We start from the raw sequence: 23,330 nt of genomic DNA on the forward strand, positions 1-23,330 counted from the left end.
GTTAGCCTTTTTAGCTCAAAGCAGCGCAGCCTGACAGAGACTCTTGTGGTTGATTCTTTGATTATCGTTTCCTTTTTGAAGCACTTGGCTGATTCATGTATCACATCTTGTTAATTCTTGGAGATTTTGTAGACTCCGCGTGTTCTTTTTCAATATGCCTAAGCTCTTGTTTGGCCCTTTTCAAAGCAAAGTAACACCGAGTTACTGCTGAGCTCCGCTCTGATTGATCCAGTCTGGGAGCAGACGCACTCTTAATCATGAAGCTCACAAATACCTGAGAGATGACTGTGTTTGTGTTCTTACTGCTCGCTCTGCTCTGTGAGGCTTACTTGAAAATCGCCTGTTGAAGATTCCTGTTATGCTACAACATTAGGTAACACCACTCTTAATAATTGGTACAATTATTGTTATTCAGTTTTAATCTATAGTTCTTTTTTCATCTGTGAACATTATCTGCCTACTGTAAAAATGATGCTCTAGTTAAAAAAAGGAATACATAACACGTTTAATTATCAACTAATTTTTATGGCAATCATTTATGATTGAAACACAAGTTATATCATAGCTAATAATCAGTACACAACATTATTGTCTCATTTTTGCTATTCATTTTCAGTTATTCGGTTTAATTAACCATCGTTTTACATTCTGTTACAGCGGTTATCACACAGTGTTGTCAGGCTCACATGATGTGTGTCCCTGTGTCACATCAGGCAATCATAAAGTCGTGAAACTGTGCCTTTTTGTGACTTGGAGACATGACAAACTACACATTGCTTCTCGGTCATTCACGCTTGACCTCTTTCACGATGCGCGTGATGTCACTGAGCAGAAGGCACCGCCGACATCCAGGAAAAGAATGTAAACTGACGATGGCAACTGGAGCAGTGTGCGCGATACCGATCTGTCAGCGCCATTTCACAGCTCGTCCTGAGTTGCACCACCAGCTTCACTCCTCTTCTGTTCCGCTCGTGTTTACAGGTGTACACAGCTGAGCAACTGCCCTCCTATTGGTTGAGCTCACAGAACTAAACTGTGGAGGAGGACAACATGCAAGCTTTTGTGTCAGGATGTTGTGAAGTATGCTAAATGCTCGGTGGGAATAAACATTCAAATTCCGTGCACGACATGCAAAAGGGACTCCCTACGATCCAAGTCGGGCCGTAAGCGTGCGGCGTGAACCTGGGGATGCCAAACGTTGCTCTGTTACTGTGCAGCTCTGTTGTCTGACTGCAGCCTTCAGCTGGTTTCTGTGTGTTGTGGTAAGATGTGGTGAGGTGTGCGCTCTTTACATGCCAAGAAACAAACAGAATGTACCGATACACACAATGCTATGGCATTATTTTTCCATTGTCTGTGACACTGGCTTACACCCAACCTTCCTTTCTCTCCCCGACACACACACACACACACACTCACACACACACACACTCAGAACTCCATCTACTCATTGCTCCCTGGTGACAAAATTCTTCTCTTGTTGAGCCCCTTCAGCTGAACTAATCTGCTCTGCTTTGCTTTGACCTTTATGTCTGGCAAACGCTCTATGTGCTCACGCTGGTGCAGCTCTTTGACAATGTGACACGTTACTTCTCTTTTAGCCGGGCACGTAACGTCTCAGCGCCGCTTATCAAGCAGGCGAGCGGCGCCTGACAGATTGGTTTCTATGTAAGTCCGTGAACTTTGCAGAGGAGAGACGGGAAGCTATTTCGAGGCAGGTAAGAGAAGGATGATTCACTCGTCTCGCTGAAAAGGTGACTCGGGGGATTGGTGTGTACGTTATGCCTTATACCTTTATGCAGTAATGACTGTCACCTGGAGCCGCGCAACATTATTCAGAACCATCACTGCTAATTATAGAGGACACACACACACACACGGGATTGGTAAACACACAGAGCTCGTACCTCACAGCGGTAGCACTGCACATGGAAGTCACGGTCCAGGGCCACAATACGAACGGTCTCCTCCTGGCCCGGTGCCGGCATTATAGGCTCAGAGCACACACAGCAGCGAGGAGCAAACTTCCTGTGAAAAACAACCAAGAACAACAGAAATAAGCTCAGAACAATCTGCAACACTGTGACCTTTACTGACTGTTTGCCATTAGCACAAAGCTTACAGAGTTTCACTGCACGGTTCAAGCAGTGGTGCAACTAATGGCTCTCTTCATTAGTGAATTAATCTATTAATCATTCTGTCTGTACGTGTACAACAAGGACATCTCTAAACTCAAGTTTAAATTGCTTTTGTGTGACACGAAATCCCAGAGAAAAAGCAGCAAATCATTCTGAGAGGCTAAAACTAAGAAAAGCTTTGACATTTTTCTTGATTTAATAAATAAACGAATGATTTCTTGACCGTCGGCTCTCCCAGTATTCGCCAAACTTCACGTTGTGCAGCCCCTCAATCTAAGAACCCGTGATTATCATCTGACAGCCGGACACATCGGCAAATGTTTACAGGCTTTCGGTGCAGCCATCAGGCCTTGTGCTTCCATGTGCAAGTCACGGTTTAGGGAGGCAAAGAAATGAGGAAAAAGCGCTAAATCATTGCGATCGTGATCTTTGTGGTGCTCTTCACATAGACTGTTGAACCTGTTTCAATATTTACGGAAGATATTCTAAAACGTTCTCATGACATTAACTGTGGTTTTCAACCATTTTAATACAAAACTGAAATAAAAAATACCGTAAAGTTCTATTTATTTAGATAAACTTCATCCTTTATTACATCCGTCCTTCTGTTTCAAACCAAATCTCAACTCATCTGGTTTGTGGTTGTGTCATATTTCAAATATTTTGTGCATAAACACTCAAATATTTTGAGATTTATAATCCAAACACAGCTTTCATTATCATACTTATCATACCAATGGCGCAATTTCTGTAAAAACTATGAAAGGTTTAATTGTGAACATAAAAATATACACTAGGGCTGATGCCCGTAAATGTTGCCACATTTGAAGTCACTTGAAGGTTAACTATTTCATCACTCAAACATGAAGAGTAGACAAAATCTAGAAAACTACATTTACTAAATATAGAGGGGGCATTCTGAGAAATCTTATCGGACACTCTCAGTGAGTTTTACAGAACAAACCTTTGAACTTGCAACTCTGAAAATGCCTTTAGCAGAAGAAGGTCTTGTCTAACAATAGAACTGATGAGGATATGAAAAGTGCAGTGAGATTCTAGGTCCTGTCACATGACCGAAAGTTCTTCTGTTCTACATGTGCACCCATTGTCTGTAAATCGGGAAGTAAAGAGGTTAGGTGGCTTTGGGGAACCACGGCCCAAAAAAGAAAAGAAAAAGAAAGATTCTCGTCGTGGCTATTCCTCGACACAAAGGGCCACGCTGTGGAGGCCACGCTTGTCACGTGAAATTAAACACGGGCCTTGCGTTGGGCTTCCCAAACCGAGAGCTGCACACTCACGCCAAGAGCCAGCGTTTTACTTCTGTTTCCCTTCTGGTCACCGAGTAAAGAAGGAACATTTCTGGGAAGCTAGCAGTTATGCAATGAGTGGAGGGTGACGCAATGACAGGAATGTACTACTAAATTCATGTCTACATATCCAGTTCACTAGATTTGTGAAACTGTTTGCAATGTTTCCCAAAAAGGAGGCCCTAACGTTCTGACGAGGAGCTTTAAAAATGCATGAATTTACTTGTGTTGTATGTTGCTAAACAAGCTGTTAACACAACACTGATATATTATCACTTCATGAAATCTTTACGGGGACACCAAGCAGGTAGAGAGCAACATCAGTATCCATTTCTACATTGATTCTGTTTGTTAAATGCTGATGGAGCCCTCAGTGCATCGTATGTTAAAAAAAACAAAAAACCCCAACAACATATTTTTAAGTTCTTGTCTCTTAAGTCCTGCTCGCTAGATGCCCACTTTCGTCTGATTGGCTGCCCCTCGCTTGGCTTCTGTAAGTAGCACAAGTGCTTCTAATCCATGACTCCTCCTCTTAAGCAAGAACTGTACCGTGACTGTACAAAAGGTCAGTGCTGACCTGACACAGATTATTACATCCCCTGGCATTAAACATTTAAGTTGCCTTGTTGGCCACGATAACCTGGTACCAGCTCCTGACGTACATGTACAGCAGACGGATGTAGCCAGGATTACATCACCCACTGGTAAATGTAGGATGGTGGATGAAAGTGACCCAGTAGCAAAGGGCACCGCATTATCAATGAGCATAAAATAGCCGGGTCCTAAAATACACAGAGCTCTAATATATTTTTTACTCAGAATAGGAAAGTAACTTACAAAAATATAAATAATGCTTTTTTAAAGAAGACATTAAACTTGGAAAATTAGGAAAAAAGTTCACCGAGGTAAAAATCAAGCGAGACGAAGGGTCATTTTCTCACAATCGTCTATACAGTCGTACTTTGTTTTACATCCAGAAGAGTTGCCCCCTGTTGGCCGTTAGAGGGAACGAAGGTTTACGGCACATTTGCAGTGGATTCATGTTTCTGTCCAGAAGCTATTGTCTAATCCAGGTACCTTTAAGGTTAATCCTGGCTTTCCTGTACTATGAAGGTGGTTCACTTCTTTCAGAGGTATAATCACCATGGTAACCTACTGTATGCTGTGAACCGGAGCAGGTTATGTTCCAGATTAAAGGTCAACACGCACAAAATTGCTGGATGAGGATCAGTGAGAAATATAGATTCTTAGATGGAGCTTTAGTCTCTGTTGGCTGGAAACGGTTTCCAACACCATGGAGGCCGTAGCTGAAGGAACAAATATAAAAAACATTCATTTAATGACATACTCAAGTACAGTATAATCCATCAGATTCTATTGTGTCCGAATGATATTCATAGATCCGCCGTAGACACTGCATTTAGCCTTGCTGGCTAACAACAACAACTCAGACTTTATTAATAGAGCAGATCTTTTAAAGTTGTCCAGACCAAAGCGATTAAAGCACACGCGTTTAATGCTATATTATTCTACAGCGATTTTCCTTTCACACACACTCACAGTCTGCTGCTTTGTCTGCAGCAGCTGTGCTGCTTTCAGCCTGTATTATATGCTTAACCTCTTAATACGTTTCCCATTCATCTTCCCTTGTAATATCAGCCACTCTGCTCCCATTACACTTATGAATAATTGTAATTGGTCAGCTGCTGCTAACGCCACATACAGGAAAAACCCTGGGTTAACTTATAACCAGCTTTGTGCGACCTCTTGTCTGCGTTACAGTATGACAAGTGAAAGCAAACTTCCCTCGTGTGTACACGTCAAATATAGCGATGAGTGACGCTTCAAATCTAAAAGGGACTTGTTTACATACTTGTGGAAATCCTCGATGCAGTGGATGTGGTTGGAAGCGTCCACAGTGAAAGGGATGCCGTCCAGGCTGCGGTGACACACCACGCAGGTGAAGCAGTGAGGGTGGTAGGCTTTCCCAGTAGCTCGCAGGATGCGCTCCATGATGGGCTTACTGCAGATGGTGCAGGTCTCAAGGGTGTTCTGTAGACACAAACACACAGACACCCACACGGTTACACAACAAACCTGATGATGACCGAAGTGATTTAGAGGATTCATTTACAGTGGGCCTTGTTAACAAGTTGGCTACGAAATTTCACCAGCATGGAAAATGTGAAAACCCTGCATTTTCTCCCAGTTTTTGTAGGCTGTGATTAGAAACTTCCTGTCGCCAGTGTTGCACTTCTGGTGGCTCTGTGCCCATTTGTGCTTGTGCAACTTATAAATCCACACTAGGGACCTTTAGCTCGGCTGTCCTCAAATGCCTCCGAAGCTGAAGGAATCTGATTAGCACTCCTCTCGAAACACAAACACAGTCATTTTTCAGCTGCCCTCACCCACACTCCATCCTCCCGTATGCAAGAGTGCGAGCAGTAAATATTTCCACTTTGTGATGACTGCAGGATTTCTGCAGCCAGGCGACTGGGCAAGCGGCCCGCGGGGAGACGTGGCCGCTGCCTGCCTCTGACTTATCTGTGGCATCTCTCTTCTTAATATCTGCCGGGAGACACCATTTGTTATTTCAATATTTCATAAATAACGACTGCCTCTCTAAACAGCAATGCAATTACAGGGGGATGGATATATCATGTGAGAGTGATCAATGTGCGGCCCGATGCGGCTGCGTGCGACTTGATGGGCCCCGCCGTCACTGCTCCTCGCTCAGGCATTTCCTGGATCTCTTGTCTCTCTGTTCGCCGCCTCCCTCTCCTCCTCCCCCCTGTTTTGCGCTTGACTGGGCTAAAGAGTGCACGGTTCAGCTGTTCCCATTGGCTCCCACTGTAGTAGCAAGCTGCCTCAGTGTTTCCAAACACAGCTCGGGGTGTGTAGCAACACTGCGCTGCGTCATCGGCTGCCTCCCAGTCGCCCCGCCGGGCTCTGCCGCTTAAAATGACACTTCTGTGACCGCTCGGCCGAGGTAAACTCGAAACCCCCCCCCCGTCCGGCTGTGCAGCACATGCACCGACGTTCAGTCTGTATGCAAATGAATGAAGAAGCCTTTTACAGAATGAGGCTCATTAGTTCACGTGCACGGTTAAACTGCTCCTGACACGGCTCTCGTAACACGATCGCGTGCCACCGGAGGCCGAGAGGGCAAGAGAGGAGGGCAGCTGACGCTTGACTGCAGGCTGGAGAAATGTGGTTTGAAAAATGGCCGTTTCTTCAAGGCACTCCTGGAGAGGCATTATTTCATGAAAAGCAATGAGTGCAGACATGCTCAGTAGCCCCCCTCCCCACACCCACCCCCCTCCAAGATGGTAATAGAAATAAACATTATTCCCAGGGCAACGTTTGTGTATAAACAATGTCCATATTGCAGTCCCGCTCGATCCTGGAAGTGGAATAAAGCCTTTAATGAGCTCGCTGCACTGAGCCCTTGAGGTTTGCCTCGCACACGCACACAGACAGAGAGAGGTAGAGGTAGAGATCGAGAGAGGGGGGAGAATATATTTGCAACCTGAGAATCTGAGTGAGATACCAGGGCCAAACAGCACTAAACCATCTTCAACTCTTACTCATCTGCCTGCATTTCTACTTACTTATTCTCATCTGCCCTTCATGTGGGAATACCTTGCCCTTGTTTAGCTTAACTAGAGCATATGATTTCACAGCACACAGTTCCTCCGGGCCATTGTAATGAGTACAGTACTCAAAAGACAAAATTTCTCTCTTTCTCTCTGATGGTAAGATTCTATGACCTCAATTCATTTATTCTGCTCAGCCGCTGTTGTTTTTCCCATTCACTCGTGACTCCTGTTATTTGGGATTAAGTAACGTTTATTAAGATCTGTTACACAAACCCGGGTCTGATGTCAACACAGAAAATGTTCATGGTCTGCGGTTGGGCACGACTTCCACAGATGGTTTAGGAAATTCTGCATAAATCACTTCATGCCCTCCCTGTCAGACATTCAGGTCCCTTGTAGTTTGCCACTAGAGGGCTGTATATGTCTGCAGATGTCCGGGTTTTACTTTTCCCTTGACTAAATGTGATGTATTCAAGCATATGTATTCTTTTTTTCCTCCTCTCTCCCTCAAACATTTCTCTAAGTGTTTGCCCAGAAGGCTAAACAAATGTCTAGGCAGATGAGGTAAAGTAAATTTAGGTCAGACAGCCTCTTGCTGAACCGAGGGTTGAGTAGAGTGTGTTAAAGTCAATCGCGACCCCCATTTTTCTTTCATTTTAAGGCATTTTACTTTTGCTATAAAGTGCTCCGGCAACACCAAATGAGAGCTCGCACAGTCCGGCTCAGCTTCTCACCGTTTGGGAACGGCCTAACAAAACGGCGTTCGACACAGCTGTCTGTTAGGATGAGAACTGCGATGGCGAACAAAGCACGTAACGGAGTCAAGCGGTCCCACGTGATCCGCTCTGAACATGAGAGTCGGGCGACAGAAAGAGATGCTCACACCAGAAAAAAATTCACACAACGAAGTCTGGGACTCTAATATTAAGTCTTTTGTCTAGTGAAAATGTTTCACTAATTTCCGCTTCAAGTCCACTTGTAATTTGCAGCTTTACTGGATCAAGTGACAATCAGCTCAGTTTTCAGAAATACTGGAGGGTTTGATGATAATTAATCAATTAGCCCGCACTTGTAAAAATACTGACGAGAAAATAAAAAAGCTAAAAAAAAAACCCATTTAATTTCTGTAATGTAAGCGAGACTGAAAACTTGAAAACTTCCATGGCTCTTCTCTCCTCAGAATCCAGCGAACACTAATGTGTCTCTGTGTTTCAGTGCAAAGAGCAGCTAAAGGTAAAAGAATGCGGGAACAAAGACGTGTTTTCTGTGTTTGCACATGAAACGCTAAACAGCTGGAAATGTGATGTGGCATACTGTTGAGCTGAAGCTGTTCATCGTCTCTGCAACCGTAGCAACACAGATTTTTACACCTCTCCTTTCTCGCTCTTTCGCAACTTGGGCTGACAGGAGGTAGGCTGGAGATCAGTGAGGCTACACGCCATTTATGACCTGGCACGCTGAACTCAGAGCGGGCCAAATTTACAGATGATCTGATTCCGTGTGCATGTGTGTCACAGAATGTGCCGGTCGGCGCCCGGCCACGCCGTGTGACATCGCTGCACTCTGTTGAAGGTAGCTCTCTGATACCTAACAAGAGCTTGTAGGAAACATGCATCTGAGCGCTCTTCATGGACTGAATGAGAGTTAATGACTTGTTGTTGAACTATGAGTCAAATCACTGACCCTCCTAACTCCCGAGGGAAGGTGTCCACTGACTTAATGAACCTTGACAAGCAGCTTCTCTCCCTTTTATTGCTTAAGATGAGTCAATCAAGCGGGAAAAGAAGAAAGCCTTTTGTTAGAAACAGTTACTTACGTATACAAGAATTTTCTCCTGTGTCAAGTAGAATGGAAAAAAAATAAGAATGTAAAAAAAAAAAAAAAAAGGAAATTTCCCAACACAATTCAGCCTAACATAACACTGCAAACCACAAGAACAGAGGCAGAGGTTTGGGGAAATGATGTTAATTTAGACTGCAAGGACTGCAATGCTGTTAAATCTCATGTTAAATACTGCAGTTTTGCTAGGTGCTGACATCATCCTAGATATCACCAAGTTACCTTTGACTTCAGTTCTTTCACACATGAGCAAAAGGAGCCAAGAGGCCCCTCCAACTTCAAAATGAAGTTGAAGGGGTGAGGTTGGAAGTTTGCTTTCGTTGGCTTTCCAAGTTTATGCTAGGCTTTGTAATAGATGCTTGTTTGGGTCCAACTACAACTGCTCATAACATTAACCCTGCATGCTGAAAAGTGACACTTAACCAGTGCATCTAAAGGGACCTCTCTGAGCTTCCACATATGGTGATTTAGAAGTGAGAGACCTGTGTCACCACTGCCACAGCCGACTGTGTCACAGCACAAGTATCAAAGGACACCTGATGTGTATCTGTGAGATGATACCAGCTTCGACAGCGTGCCAGTATTTGACACTTTGGGATAGAGAACAAACTCAAAGACTGACAGCTGAGCACCATGGGTGCATTACAGACTCAACTCTGTGGTAAAACACAACGCTCCACTTACTCTTCACCAATGTTCCCTCTAAGCTGCGCACGTGCGCAATTGCGCACTGCTGGCACGGTCTCTGCGCACAGAAAAAAAAACTAACCTGAATTGAAATTGAAATTAATACTTTATACATTTTACAAATTTCTACAAATACAATTCTGTTTGGCAGTGTTAGTCAGTAAGTGACTGGCTGCTCCCGTATGGACGATTATTATGCCACCTTATCCCATAGTCCAGCCAATAATGCGATTCACATTCGTATATACGCAGCTAATTAACGACGTTGACAGGCTATGACAGCATCCGTATGTGCTGATACCGGTGTTTTAGCTAGCAAAGTTGCGTGGCTGATGTGGAGTGAAGCCACGTTAATGACAACGTGTACAACCATTGGAGACGTGAGCAGGACAGACGCAACAACTGACGAAAAACTGTGGACTTTATACCAGTTTTTAAATTGTGTTGATAGGCCACGTAAAACCAGAGTTATGATAAAAAAATATCTGCAATGTTTGGTTTTCTTCAATACTATCGTTGTTTATATTTACTGCAGGAAGAAACAGTAAAGACGGCGTTTTATAAGGAAAACGCTCGAAACACTCCGCATGTGAGCAAAACCAAAAAAACCCTTCCTATTGGTCGAAATATGTACCATGTCGACCAATCAAAAAATGATATGGTAACGTGGCATCTAGCTGTTAAGAAACGGGGTCAAGTTTTAGGAGTGACGGCGGTGTTTTGAGATGTGAGAGATTTGAGACATTTAGCGCAAATCTTGTGTAGTTAGTGTGTAGTGTAGTTTTGTTGTATGAGTCAAAACAATGAGGCGACTGCTGAATGTTACAGGTGTTACAGGAGTGATACATCTCCTGCTGTCAGGCCTGCAGGTATCAGGCTGTTGTTCTCCTTTATCTCATAGTGGACAGAAATGAGTTTTTGGAGTGGCACAAACAATTTGTGTTGCATCAGATTTGATGCAGAACAGCTGATTGTTCTGTAAATAGTTTGAAATGTTTATTTAAAAAACGCCTTGGCTGCATTTTTAGGTTAAACAGCTGCAAAAAACTTTATTGTTTGCATAACTCAGTTACTTTTTTGAAGAAGTAACTATATAATTAATTGCCCAACATTGGTCATTATTTACTGTATTTTGCAGACAGAGAGTTACAGACTCTCTCCCAGACCACAGACTCATAATACAAGTCAGAGCTTTATATATATATATATAAAAAAAAAAGAAAGTTGTGTTTTCAAAATTGGAGTTCAAGTTATTTTTACTTCCAATAGTGTTAACATCCTGCACAGGTCATGAACAAGATTTTTTTTAAAATTTTCATTGTAAGTGGGCTAAAGCAGTTAATTAAAAGTAGTCTAACATAAATGTAAATGCTGTAATTAGATTATTTTAATAAAACATGTAACTTGGATGGATTCAATGCTGGTGCGACCACAGTGCACACGTCTCATGTTGCTCACAGTGGTCCAAGGGACCGCTCAGGGAGTTTGTGTGTTCACTCAGACACATGAAAAATTAGAGGGAACATTGCTCTTCACACCACAGATGTATTAAATAAACTTGATATGGTGCTGATAACTCTTCCCACTGGTCTCTTTTGGTTTTTACCAACAAAAAAATCCCTGCAGTCCCAAAAACATTTCCCAAAACAACTGTTAGAACACAGACAGCTACAAGCTGCTAACAGGGCACCTTCAAAAAGGATTAGACTGAATCTTCCGACCATAAAAGTTTTATATTCCCTAATTTTTTTCCTGACGCTACAAAAGCCTCGTGCAAGGTTGGGATGTGGGTGGGACAAAAGCAGGAAAACGATAATGCAAATGTACAGGAGGAAGCAAACGTGGAATCTAAGAAAAAAAATCTGGTTTGGCTCATCTGACAAACAAGGATCTCGCGACCGGGAACCCGGGTCCGTGTTTGGGGCAAGCTGACGACCTGCTGATTCATCTTCTTCAACCATTTTTTTAAAGGACAGTAGACACAAATAGACAAACTGATAAATTAAGAAAATGAAATTTAAAAAAAAGAGGTAAATCGATTTGATTCTGATATTGGGGGATTTGGTATATAGAAAAAAATCAGAGTTATACAGCTGCATATTTTTTATGATATTATCCAAAGTGTGTGTCTCAGTCGGAATCACCTCACAGCCCTGCGGTTTTCCCAGGGTCCTCTACACATGAAGCTAGAGCCAGCAGCTTATTAGCTTCTTGGCAGAGTGCAGTGACCTGCAATCCTCATTGGTTCAGGAAGCCAGTGCACTCAGCTTCCCTCCACTGACAGCAAAGGCATCCGAGGCTCAGATGGTAGAGCAGGATGTCCACTAATTGCAATGCTGGTAGTTTGATTTCTGATTCCTCCACATGCTCAAGTGTCCTCTGCAAAGACACCAAACCCCAAGCAGCTCTAGATAGCAGCTGAAGATCCCACGACATCTCTGGTATGTGTGCGATGAGGAGAGTAAAATCTAAATTTTAAGCCAGTTAAAATGTGTTATTAGAGTCCAGAGTTTTATTCGGTTCAAAAAAAGGGAAAAGCGGGGAAGTATTTGTGAAATCGATTCCCTACTTTTGTCATTTTTAGGCAAAAAACCCTTGAAAGGTAAAATAAATTTTATCATGACTAACTCAACACCTTTTGGTTTGTGAGCTTTGCTCTGAGAAAATCAGAAATCCACAATGTTCTTTCCAAGATCAAACAACTGACTGAGAAAAAGAGATGACGCCTTACATCCATTTATTAACAAATAGTTCCTGTTAAGCGCAGCGGTTGCTTACAACTCCACATACTACAACTGCCAAGGTCAACGCTGAAAAAGCTCTCAATAGTGGGTATCTGTGTATGCACGCTGTTATTTGAAGTAGTTTCTCGAGGAAGAAGCAGTTACCTCACAGCTGACTTGGCATCAGCTTCTCTTAATGAATATTTAAACTGGAGATTTGGCAAACCCGTCCCCGTGTTAGCGTTCGCAGACACTGATCCTGCTAAGTTTCTGTTCATCACAAAAAAGGAAGCAAGAGCGTTAAATGAGCAGTAACGGCGAGGTTTTCAGAGCTACGCTGGGTGACTTCATAAAGCAAAGGGAGTGGAGTTTTATACGAGGTGTTTTTATATTCTTAAAACAAATCACGGAGGGGTCGGCTTGGAGAAAGGCCAGAAATCTGTTGTTGTTGAGGGAGCCTGGGAGCTCATTTAAATCCACGTTTTTGCAGAGGGACTGTGGGAGCATCACCCTCTCCTAACACGCGGTCTGCTCAGGCCACAGAGATGGAAAGGTCTGTGTTTAAAATTAAGTTTCCCTTCAGCTGTTTGAGTTCAGTGACTGTGATCATCTCTGTGCCTCATCCTGAGAAGGTTAACAATTGATCAGCACCCCTGCCTCCTCTCACCCGAGACCCCTGACACAATCTCACCCTCAGCCCTCGACATTCAACCTAAATTCCCTTTTGAAGCCGTCATTGCTTTCCAGTGAGCAGGACTGGCATCCTGACTCCGTCGATCTGTGTAGTTTCTAAACATTAGGTCCTCAGTTGTGAGCGTATGAAGATATATTAACGACACTTGACTCCTTTACAGAATCCTGTCATTTCTAAGCGCGTTATGTAAATCACCCACTCGTATCTTCTCCGCTGCCTGGATGCAGATGACTGAGGTGTGCATGTTTTTTTGTTTGTTTGTGTGTGGGTGTGAGTGAGCATGTCATACAGTGGAAAGCGATGGTTTGCTAACTCAGAGGATCAGTGACCTTGAAAGTATCAGCTGCATAATTCACAGACGGAGCGTTTGTGACACTCATCTGTGTGCACGCCAGTCAGTCAGGACGAGCGGGCCGAGGTTTCGGTGTCTCTGACCTGGAAAGGCCTCGTTTCCTCAGAGTCTCCTGTGCTCAGCTCTGCTCAGCCTGTCTGTCAGGGTAATAAATTCACACCGGGTTATAAATGACCAGCACACGTGCAGGAATGGGATGGCATCCCGCCAGAGCTTCCTTTCCTGTTTTGTTTCTTTTTAAACACCCGGTCGGCTGGATGGTCTCGGCAGCGGCCCCCCCTTGATCCTTCTCACCAGCAGCCCGTGCAGGTTTCACTTCAAAACAAGGCAAACTAATGAAACAGCACATGTCCAATGGGATTTAAATTTTCATACATGCTAGTACACACAGCTGCGTGGCTTTACTTGTTCACACAGATTTCTTATTTTAGCTGCGTGATAACATCAAGCTACAGCCAACATGAAGGGACAGGGTCGACCACTCAGCTCATGCCTCGCTCAGGCCTTTCTTCAAAGAATAAAAGGTGGCAGTGGGGGCCCTCTCTCCGGCTCAGGCAAAGTGGCCGGCCTGCCCGTCTGCCTCTCCGCCTTAAATTCAGCTCCGCAGCAGAATGCGACCCCTCTGGACTTTGGGCAATGTCTCCTGCTCTGGTTACAGAGAGAAACTGACAAAGACCCCGGCAGTAGTTCTCTCATAGCATGAGTTAGAGTGACATTGTGGTGGGTCAGCACTGGGTCACGGATATTTTTCTCTCCTGCTTGCCTCTTGGGGGTGGGGGGTGGGGGGAGCAGAGCGTGGTGGGGTGCTTGGACGAAAAGCACGAGGAAGGTTTAGTGGGTGCCGATACATGGATTTGCTCTCTTGTCTAAACAGTGCATTCTAATAACAACGCGCGCGCTTTTCATTTTCCTGCTTGTAATGGATAGAACGGCTGCATTTCCTGTAGTGCGGGTCAGTAATAAGAAATAATGACCTGCTTGAATTTAGCTGGCTCACACCCACTGTACGGCACAATTACACACACGCGCATAATTGTCTTGGCAAGTCTGGAGACGCACCAAGATGTGAAATCCTATTCATGCAAGTGCTATCTAATTGGCTCGCTCCTTTGAGGAATTAGACCGAGTTAATCACGTCTGAATATACAGAACTCAATTAGAACTCTGCAAGCTAATGCAGACAGCCATGAATATTTGATGACAAAGTCAGCAGAAAGCCTCCGTGTGTTCGCCAGCTTCACATGAAAAGTCGAAGCAGGGTGGGAGCACACCTGCCGACCTCTCCTGCTGTGAGCTTCAGCGCCACAACGGCGCGCAGCGACGAGGGGCCCTGAACTCACCACGATGGCTGAAAGCCTCTGGATCTGACTACCTGGATATCCATCACGGAGAAGTGACAGGTGTGTGGGTGGTGTGCGGGTGGTGTGCAGTCATTTCTAATTAGAGCCATATTACTGTCACGGAGGCTCTGCTGCAAACTCCTGTGTTGTTCTGTTTATATCACATATGAGAGGAGAGATGATCTTCTGTGATTGGATGTATTGTTTTCCTACATCGCCTTTCTCAATGACAGCAGCAGCCTTAGGGGACTTCATGGGGATATCCCTTTGTTAGCTGGGAGAGTCTGCTATGATGTGCTGTAGAGGACATCCAGAAGCCCCAATACAGCTGGCAACGTGCCTGTCGCCTCTGGGTTCTCCGACATCCTCAGCAACTTCCCTCCACTGCCTGGATTGTTTGATTATGGCGTGCGTATTCGAGCTCGTTCTTCTTCTGAAAAATTCAGCAGATTTTTTGTCGCCACGAGTTCATCTCTAGTCCCGCCACACTCACAGTCTGTTTATTAGCGCCTGCTATTCACACATTCACAATTATAAATCATTCCTGGGTGATTCCATGAGAAGAAAAGAAAGAAAAGAAAAATCAGCGAGTTCTGCCCACCGGACAACCTCAGAATCAGCTGATGTTCTTTGTTGCTATAATTACAGAATATTTAATGAAATCACACAAAGTCTTGTTCCTGCTTTCGGTCAATTTTTTTTTTCCCAGCATCTCTGATCTCTCTTAACTTTATAATTAAATTATCTTCATTTAAGCTCTGTTAAGAAATGCACAGAAACAGGAACCCGAGATGTTTGACCAGTTTTCTGATAATTTACTGGAGGAAACTTTCAAGGCTCGTATCAGGATGTGGGATAGATGGCTGTTGAAAACAAGTGATAGCACACGAATGGTCCCCTTTATACCTTTGATACCAGAATCATCTTCTAGCTGTGATTCCTTCTCCGGCCTTGCACTAAAGCAGACTGTCAGTCGCTGATTTTTGCCCCTCTTGTTTCTCACAATCGAATATAATTTTTCAAAATTAAATATTCATTGAATGTGCAATATTAATTGCACACTACTGGTGCTGAAAAATACCACATAGCCCGCTTAACATGATGGGACTAAAGACAAAACTCCACCTTCACAATGAATCAGCAAACCAAGTTTTCTTCCAAGTGCATATTTAAAAATGAAACAGACATAAAAAAAAAAAGAAGCAGTCCATCAGTTAAACTTTTATAAAGGCAGCATGAATGACGGCGACCAGTACGGGTGACATCACTACTTTCCAAGACAGACAAACAGCCGCCGAGGGTAAAAGCTCATCAGTCAATCACGAACGTTTCCTGGTGACTGGCAGGTCAGGGGCGCCGTGTGAAGTTCTTCCTTTACAATGGCAGAATGGAAAATCTTTCACAGTGTGTAGCCAAAGAGACCAAAGCCCATTCATTTTAAATAACGGAGCCATAGTACAACACCAGATAATGAGCATAATTACATTCAAGCAAGTTGGCGTCCGTGACCTTGATGGTCTCTGAATTTCTGTCAAAAGCGGAAGAAATAGATTAAGGTTTTTATGTAGGCAAATCCCTATCTCTTTATTACTGCTCTTTCAATACGAAGCTCTGCTCCTGATGTGACCTTGTGGTACTTGCATCAGTCTTATTACAGCACACTTAAACCGGCTGCTCTTTGGATGATCTACATTCGCTGGGAGTGGCAGTATGAACAGGAATGTGGAGCTGCGATTCTGCCTCGAACAGGAACCTGTCTGCAACACTCTTCCATTCACTGGCGTCATTTAAGCAGATTGAATGGCTCTGTTTACCGTCAGAGAGACTGAAGTGAAGGGCAGCTAAAAAGCCTTTTTAAAGTAAATTAACTGGCCCAAAACTTGGCTGTGGTAATGCTGCAGCAAAGTAAGCGAGCGCTGTAGCAACACGGCGGATATGAGCACACTTAAGAACAGTAGGCATGGTAACCTGTGTAAGCAATTAACCTCGGTGACACTGAATCCCACTGCTGAACTTCTTCAAACACCAGCTGAGCTATCAGACATGTCAAGAGTCCCTGTTGCTCTCAGCTCCGTTAACTAATATGCTCTCATGGTTACAGTCAGACTTCCTAAAGTGAAAGGAGAAAGAAAATTGCTGTTCATTTCTAAGATTACACCAGGCCTCACTGCTATAATCCCACTGATTGAGAACAGTTTGGGGTTTAACCACCTAGAAGATATAATGAATCTACTTTCTTTATGCGAGGCTGTGAAAATGCCAACCCTTATTTTCTGTCCTATACAATATGGATACGCTGTTGCACATTAAACATGGTTAACGTTGCAAATACTGCAGATACATACAGCCTAAAGGTTCAGGCTTCAAACTACTCTAAGTACTCCATTTGAGAGTATTTCCTCTACTCTTGACTCTAATTGATATCAGTGAGAGGAGCTATTGCTAATATGATGATCTCAAGTACCCACCTGCTGTTCAAACCTTCAATTTACAAGTGGCAGCCAAGCGCAAGAAAACAGAGCTAAAGGAAGGCGTAATGGAGCTGAAACTGCCTGTAGGAGACAGATGAACTGAGGCGTTGTGTCAAGGCCCACAGTCAGGGAAATAAAGATTATTTTGATCCGTGAATTACAGAAAGTTATTCAGTAAAGTCCGAGAATAAAAAGATGGAAATGAGCAAAATGCACTGACTCTTTATAATTCTGTAAGTCTTTAAAGATGGTTGGTTTGATGAGCTCTGCAGTTAACTGCTGTTTAACAATTTATTAGCAGATCATTTACCAGATTGATTCCATAGAGCAGCGGGTGTGTCTGCTTACAGTCAGCCTAACAAACCAATTGTTTTATTCCTGATGGTGAAATTTGCTTGTGTCTCATTTTAAAGGCGCTCTCCTCTCCGTTCCAAAGACTCAGACTCGTATGTACATGTTTGAAGACTGGCATTACAGTATACTCACTTGCGGATGTGCAGGTGGACAGTTAAAGGCAGTCTCCTCCTGTCAACTCCTAATTTGGCCAGAAAAGACCTGTGACTTTATAAAGCATGAAACTCGAGCCTAGTTCTCTCTCAGACCACAAATTTTTTGTCCAATCATCCCAAAACCATGGCGCCTGCTGCAGCTTACATTAGCAGGAAATAGTGAGTTAGCATTAGCAGCAATTTAATGAGAGAAGAGCCCAATATTAAGAACATAATAATGCTTATGAATATTCTTGACTATTGGACGCAGGGTTTTATTTGTTCAAATCCAGCACTGGAATGGCAGACACAGCAACCAACAATTAAAAACAAAAAAAACAAAACATGCCCCAAGGACAGCAGTGCCTGAGAGAACGCAGCAAACACAAACAAAGGAGCACTGCACTCTCTACATACACTGGTGTAATTAGAATAACGCATGAGCCGTAGCTGGTGTTTCCACAAAAGAGTTGACACCTTGAATAAACTCTCGGCCTCTTAAATGCCTGCACTTCTCATCTACAGCGAAGCTCTCTTCCTAAACGTATTACATGTTATTGCTCTGCAGCACCTGAGACTGCATCCTTCAGAACAAGCCTCAGAGCTTGTTCACTTTAATGTGCATTTAACTGCATCGATTAACGAGATTAAGATTTATCTGGAAATTTGCGCTTGAGATCACAAAGCAGGTCTTCTGGTTTTGGGGTCACTGTATAAACTTAGTGTGAATGGCGTCAGAAATGCAGGGTTATATAATAAGGAAATACATATTTTGCTGTTTTTGGCAGGTCAAGATTGCATTTTTGTCCAGATGAATAGCCATAGCTATATCGGATTAGCTTACCATAGACACATACGGACAAAGGGACACAGGAAGCCTGACTGGTCAGAGAGTAGAATCAATCCACCAGCCTTGATTTAATAAAGTCAACTAATAATGAGCAATTGGAGTAAATATATAATGCTGTTAATCATTTTTACTTTAAAAGCATGAAATCAGACTTCATGTGGCAATGCAACTAAATTTATTCAGTTTTATCTGGATAGCAATAACACCTAAAACCAGATGAACAAGTACCTGGCAACAGTGGGACAAAAAACCTCAGTTTTCACTGGAAGAAACCTGAAGGATGAGGGGAGCAAGACAGGACAGAAGACATGCAAGAAAGGGAATTATCTAATAATAAGAACAAATGCCACATACTAGCGTCAAGCTACAAAAAACTGCAGTTCCTTCAATGTCCACTCGAGGCACCAGCAATGAGTTATTCCCCACAGACTCCCAATCTTAATATGTCCAACTTTACAACAGAAATAAACAGATTTACAGTCTGCTTTATATAAAAAGCCCTGTTTTGGTTTCTCTTTCATAAAATCTGTATGGGTGGTGAATCTTTTTTATAAACGTGCATTTGACAGGGACCCACACAGATGGCTGTAGCTGCTAGCGTTCTATTATGCTTCACCTCCTTTTGTGCACCTTTTAAATAATATATATTGCATATCAATCGGCGGTCTGATTAATTCTGCTCACAGTCTGTCGACAAAGCTTTGGTGAATAAAATTCTGGTATTTTATTCTAATGGTAATCCTCATGTCTGTGACGTGCACCTGTTGGCTGATAGCTTAGCACTCCACCCTTGCATCCGATAATGCTCTTACAACCAAAACAGAACAATAAAGCTACGTTTGAGGCTTTGATGGCATGGTGGCCATCTTTAACAATCAGCGAGACAGACAGACCGCAGTAAACATTACTCACAAACATCACCACAACATTTATTTGGAATCACTCAGAAATACTGCAGAAACACTGTTAGCCGGCATTGTTGGTTTCTAGTGATTAATTAGTTCCAGTTTTGCAGAAAACAAAGTCAGCAACAGTTTGAATCATCTGGAAAAAATTTCACAAGATAGCTTTCTTGGAAAACGGCACTAAAGTTCAAAACTTCTGCATCTCTCAGTAACAATGACGGACGTCTTGCCAGGTCGTGTGTGCACACATCCTTACTTTCCTCCTGTTATGCGTGTGTGCAAATACTGAATGGGGTGATCGGGAGGACACCTCAAGCTGAGACACGTCAGACAAGGGGAAAAAAATCCCAAAACAATGGCAATGCCAGTGTTTTCACAGTGACACGATTACAGATCACTCCATGCAAAATGACACATTAATTGTGCGGCTGCAGAGTTTATCAGCATCACCGTGCATTCAAATAGGCGATGATAAGACCTCTGTGGAGGCAAGCCAAGGGAAGTGCCATGGACAAAGGCTGATTTCTGCCCTCCAGTTTACGGGCCGGTGGTGTGACTGAGGTTGGCTCGAGAAAAAGATAGCAGGTTGTAAAATCAGGAAGTAGACAGGAGCTGATAACACATCTGTGTGAGTTCCTGTACATTACTAAAAGGAATTACTAATAACTAGGCAAACAGTTTGAACGAGGCAAATCACCCTGCGGAAGAGATGGATCTCAGCCGTTCAAATGCCAGTATTGTTACACAGAACATGTAAAGTCCCAGCTCAGATAAGAGCGCTGCTGATCGCCTGCTCTGATACATGGCAGAAAACTTTGTTGGATGGCAATCAGCGTGCGAAATGTATTCCTCCAATTCCTGGCAAAGGGATTAATAGAGTTTTGCATATTATTATACAGATTCTACACACAGCAAGTTTCCTCAGGCACCTTTTATACCTGTAAGATATTCTACATCAAATATAATACGCTGCCACGGGCTGATGGAAAAACCTATTTCGCACAAAGAGCACACAGCATATGGAAATAATTCAAGAAATAACAATAAATTGTTTTCAGTTTTTAAATGACTTACAGTGTTTTTATTATCATGCATTGACTGTATAGTCAAAAAGTGAAACAGTTAAAGGGAACTCGGGGAAGAATGCACATTTTAAGCAACTGTAAGTGTCGTTTTTTTAATTACCTTTGGTGCTTCTGGTGCTGGACTACTTGCACTTCCAAGACAGAAAAGAAATCTCTAGGTCTGCTGTTTTTATTTTGATCATGTATTTATGTATTTTAAGTGAGGGTGTGGGGTATAGAGACAGATCACTGTTAAGTTTTGGGTTTAAAAAAATATTTTAAAGGCTAATCCTAAGCTTCTGAAAAAGCGCTTCCAAACCCCCCGACCTCAAGCCTGTTGAAAATGTGTAAACTATGCTTTAAAACAGAGTCTGTGCCAGGAAACCAAGAAGAGCAACCAAATATTCACACAGAGTTATATTTGCTGATGGCTACCAAAAGCATCTGGTTGAGGTGCAGTTTGCCAAGAGACATTTTAACAAATATCAGTGGAGGTGCAGTTATACATTTTAACCTATATCTACATTATTTTTGAATGGGAACAAAAACAGAAAAGTCTTGAGCACCTGATCCTTGTTTTAAAGGCTTTAAAGGTGTATGCTCTGCAATTATTTCACCCTGTCAAAACAAAACAACAAAGAAATCAAAAGTCAAAAATGACCATGATGCCAGCAGGGTGCACCTTAACCTTTAGAGAAGAAACATGAGAGTAGTTTCAGTCCTCCCATCTGACTGTTGGCGAGTAGGTAAGTCAGTAGACTTCCTAAAAGGTAACTTCTTAGGAGAATCAGGCATTTAGGCCATTACAACAATCCACTAAACGAAACCATACTCTGCTTACGTGCTCCTTCAGCATAGAGAAGAACTGCTGCTAATATCATGTGACAGGTGAAAGTGTGAAGAAATAAATTCAGTGTGTCATTAATGTTGGTTTGCTCTTAAGACATTCCTAGACTGACTGACTTGGAGGCTAACTTGAAGTTTCCCTCTTTCCTCTCTGGGATTTTGCATTTCTCTTCAGAGACTCAACTCTCACGTTCATTCTCTAATCGCACAGAGGCGTATGACCCTGAGGATGGGAATAAAAGAAGAAGAAATTACTTTCATTAAGAAATTCAGATTTCCCCCATCCTTTTGATCTTGTGCCAGAAGAACATTTATGCTGATGAAATGCATAAATAAAGTTCTTAAATTATCCCATTCCTCTTTAGCGTATGTATCAGAGTTGGAGAACTTCCAGACAAGACAACTACAATCACACTGAGTGCCTCTGAAAAGAGATGATTTAAGAGATGGCCTGCCACTGGTTTAAACATCATGTAGCTCGGCTTCAAGACTTTACTGGTAAAATGCACATCGAGCCATTTCCTGCAAGTGAATGAAAAGAAAACTGAATAAATGTGGCACTATGTGCTGTCAGGAGAATCAGCATTACCTAATTAATATCCCTAACAAACAATAATCACCATTCCCAGACTTTGTTTAGAGACCTCTTCTGTCCTCAATGTCCCTTAAAGCGCCTCTAACCCACCTTAACAAAAAATATCCTTATCATGAAGTAACTAAATCTTAATCATCTTTAATGCATGTCTTACACTTTGGACACTGGGCTATTTTTTCCAAGAAGAAAAGGGACTGCCTGAACGCATTTGAATCAGGAGCTCTATGAACAACCGACATATATGTGCAAACACATCTGTACAACTGGATGGGTGTCACTCACTCCTCGCCGGTTTCATTTCTTTCTTCGGCCTGTGTAAAAGCACCTGTAGTCAAAGCACAGGGCACAGTTGTCCAGTTTAAAAGGGGAAACAGCGGGAGCTCAAAGACCAGGAAGAAACGGAGAAGCCGGTGCAAGAGTAGACAAAACAATCTGTTATTAAATGAAGATTGGGACCACGACCAGTCTGCCCGTGTCTAGTGCTTCACTTAACAACAGGGCGAGAGGTGACTCAGCCTGAAGCAGTCGCTGAAGCCAAAGAACAATCTCAGCTGTAGTCACCATATTTCAGCCAGCTTTTAATTATGCAGACAAGCTCAGGCTGCAGCGACCGAAAGAGACGAGAGACTGTAAATATAAATGTAGTACTGCTGGAATATTTACTGTGTTATCATATGTGTATTAATAACATCGTATTCAATTTTCATTTTGAAATATAACAGTAACTGTACTCCTCATATGACTCACTTATTTTTAAAAGAAAGCAAAAGAAAGTATTGCAGTTAAATTTAGTTTGTATTTCCTCGCTGCAGCGCAGTTATTTCCCATCTCAGCTTCCAGGAATGACCCGCCGACTGACACCTAATATCGCTGACAGTAAGAAACATGTCCCTTCCCGCTGTGGGACCGATGACCATTTTCTACTGAAACTGAATGAGGGAAACACTTCTGCTTAATAAATTCCTCATGGTTTTGCCAGATGACACGTCTTTCCTGATAATATTGTGCAAGGAAACACTTTCATGCGTGTTGTGCAACATACTGACAAGAAAACCAGTCACAGTTTTATAAAATGGAATAAAAACATTCCAAATTAAGAATAACTCACACAAATTTCTGGCTCATTTATCCCCAATCATTTCTTCCTTTGATAAGAAAAGTGATTACTAATCGTTTAGCAGAAGTCTTATGTCATCCACAAAGAGAATTAACGCCATGTTTCTTGACTTAACCATATCTGGCTGTTCATCAGCCGTCACTGTAGACAGTTATGCATCATTTAAGAGTGATGTGTGAAGGCAAACATCATTCTTCAAACTATTAAAAATTAGATAGATTAAAAAAGGCCATGAATGCATATCTGACCTGATTATTTCAGGAGAAAAAAAACGGCAGGTGGATCTATCAGGCAGTGTTGGGTGAAGATCAGCTA

General features: G+C 42.7%; 1 protein-coding gene across 4 annotated transcripts in view; it reads right to left on the reverse strand.

Annotated features, from left to right (window-relative positions):
• lpp (LIM domain containing preferred translocation partner in lipoma) overlaps positions 1-23,330 on the reverse strand; it is a 178,474-nt gene that overhangs the window by 2,571 nt on the left and 152,573 nt on the right. For all 4 annotated transcript variants that reach the window (XM_005727169.1, XM_005727166.1, XM_005727167.2 and 1 more), the window contains 2 exons: positions 5,319-5,497; positions 1,908-2,028 (listed from right to left, as the gene is read on the reverse strand). In XM_005727169.1, the coding sequence (XP_005727226.1) occupies positions 1,908-2,028; positions 5,319-5,497 (300 nt within the window). The remainder of the gene's footprint in view (positions 1-1,907; positions 2,029-5,318; positions 5,498-23,330) is intronic.

Source organism: Pundamilia nyererei, unplaced genomic scaffold (assembly GCF_000239375.1).
Source record: "Pundamilia nyererei isolate P.nyererei 1_Seehausen unplaced genomic scaffold, PunNye1.0 scaffold00023, whole genome shotgun sequence".
Classification (NCBI taxonomy): domain Eukaryota; kingdom Metazoa; phylum Chordata; class Actinopteri; order Cichliformes; family Cichlidae; genus Pundamilia; species Pundamilia nyererei.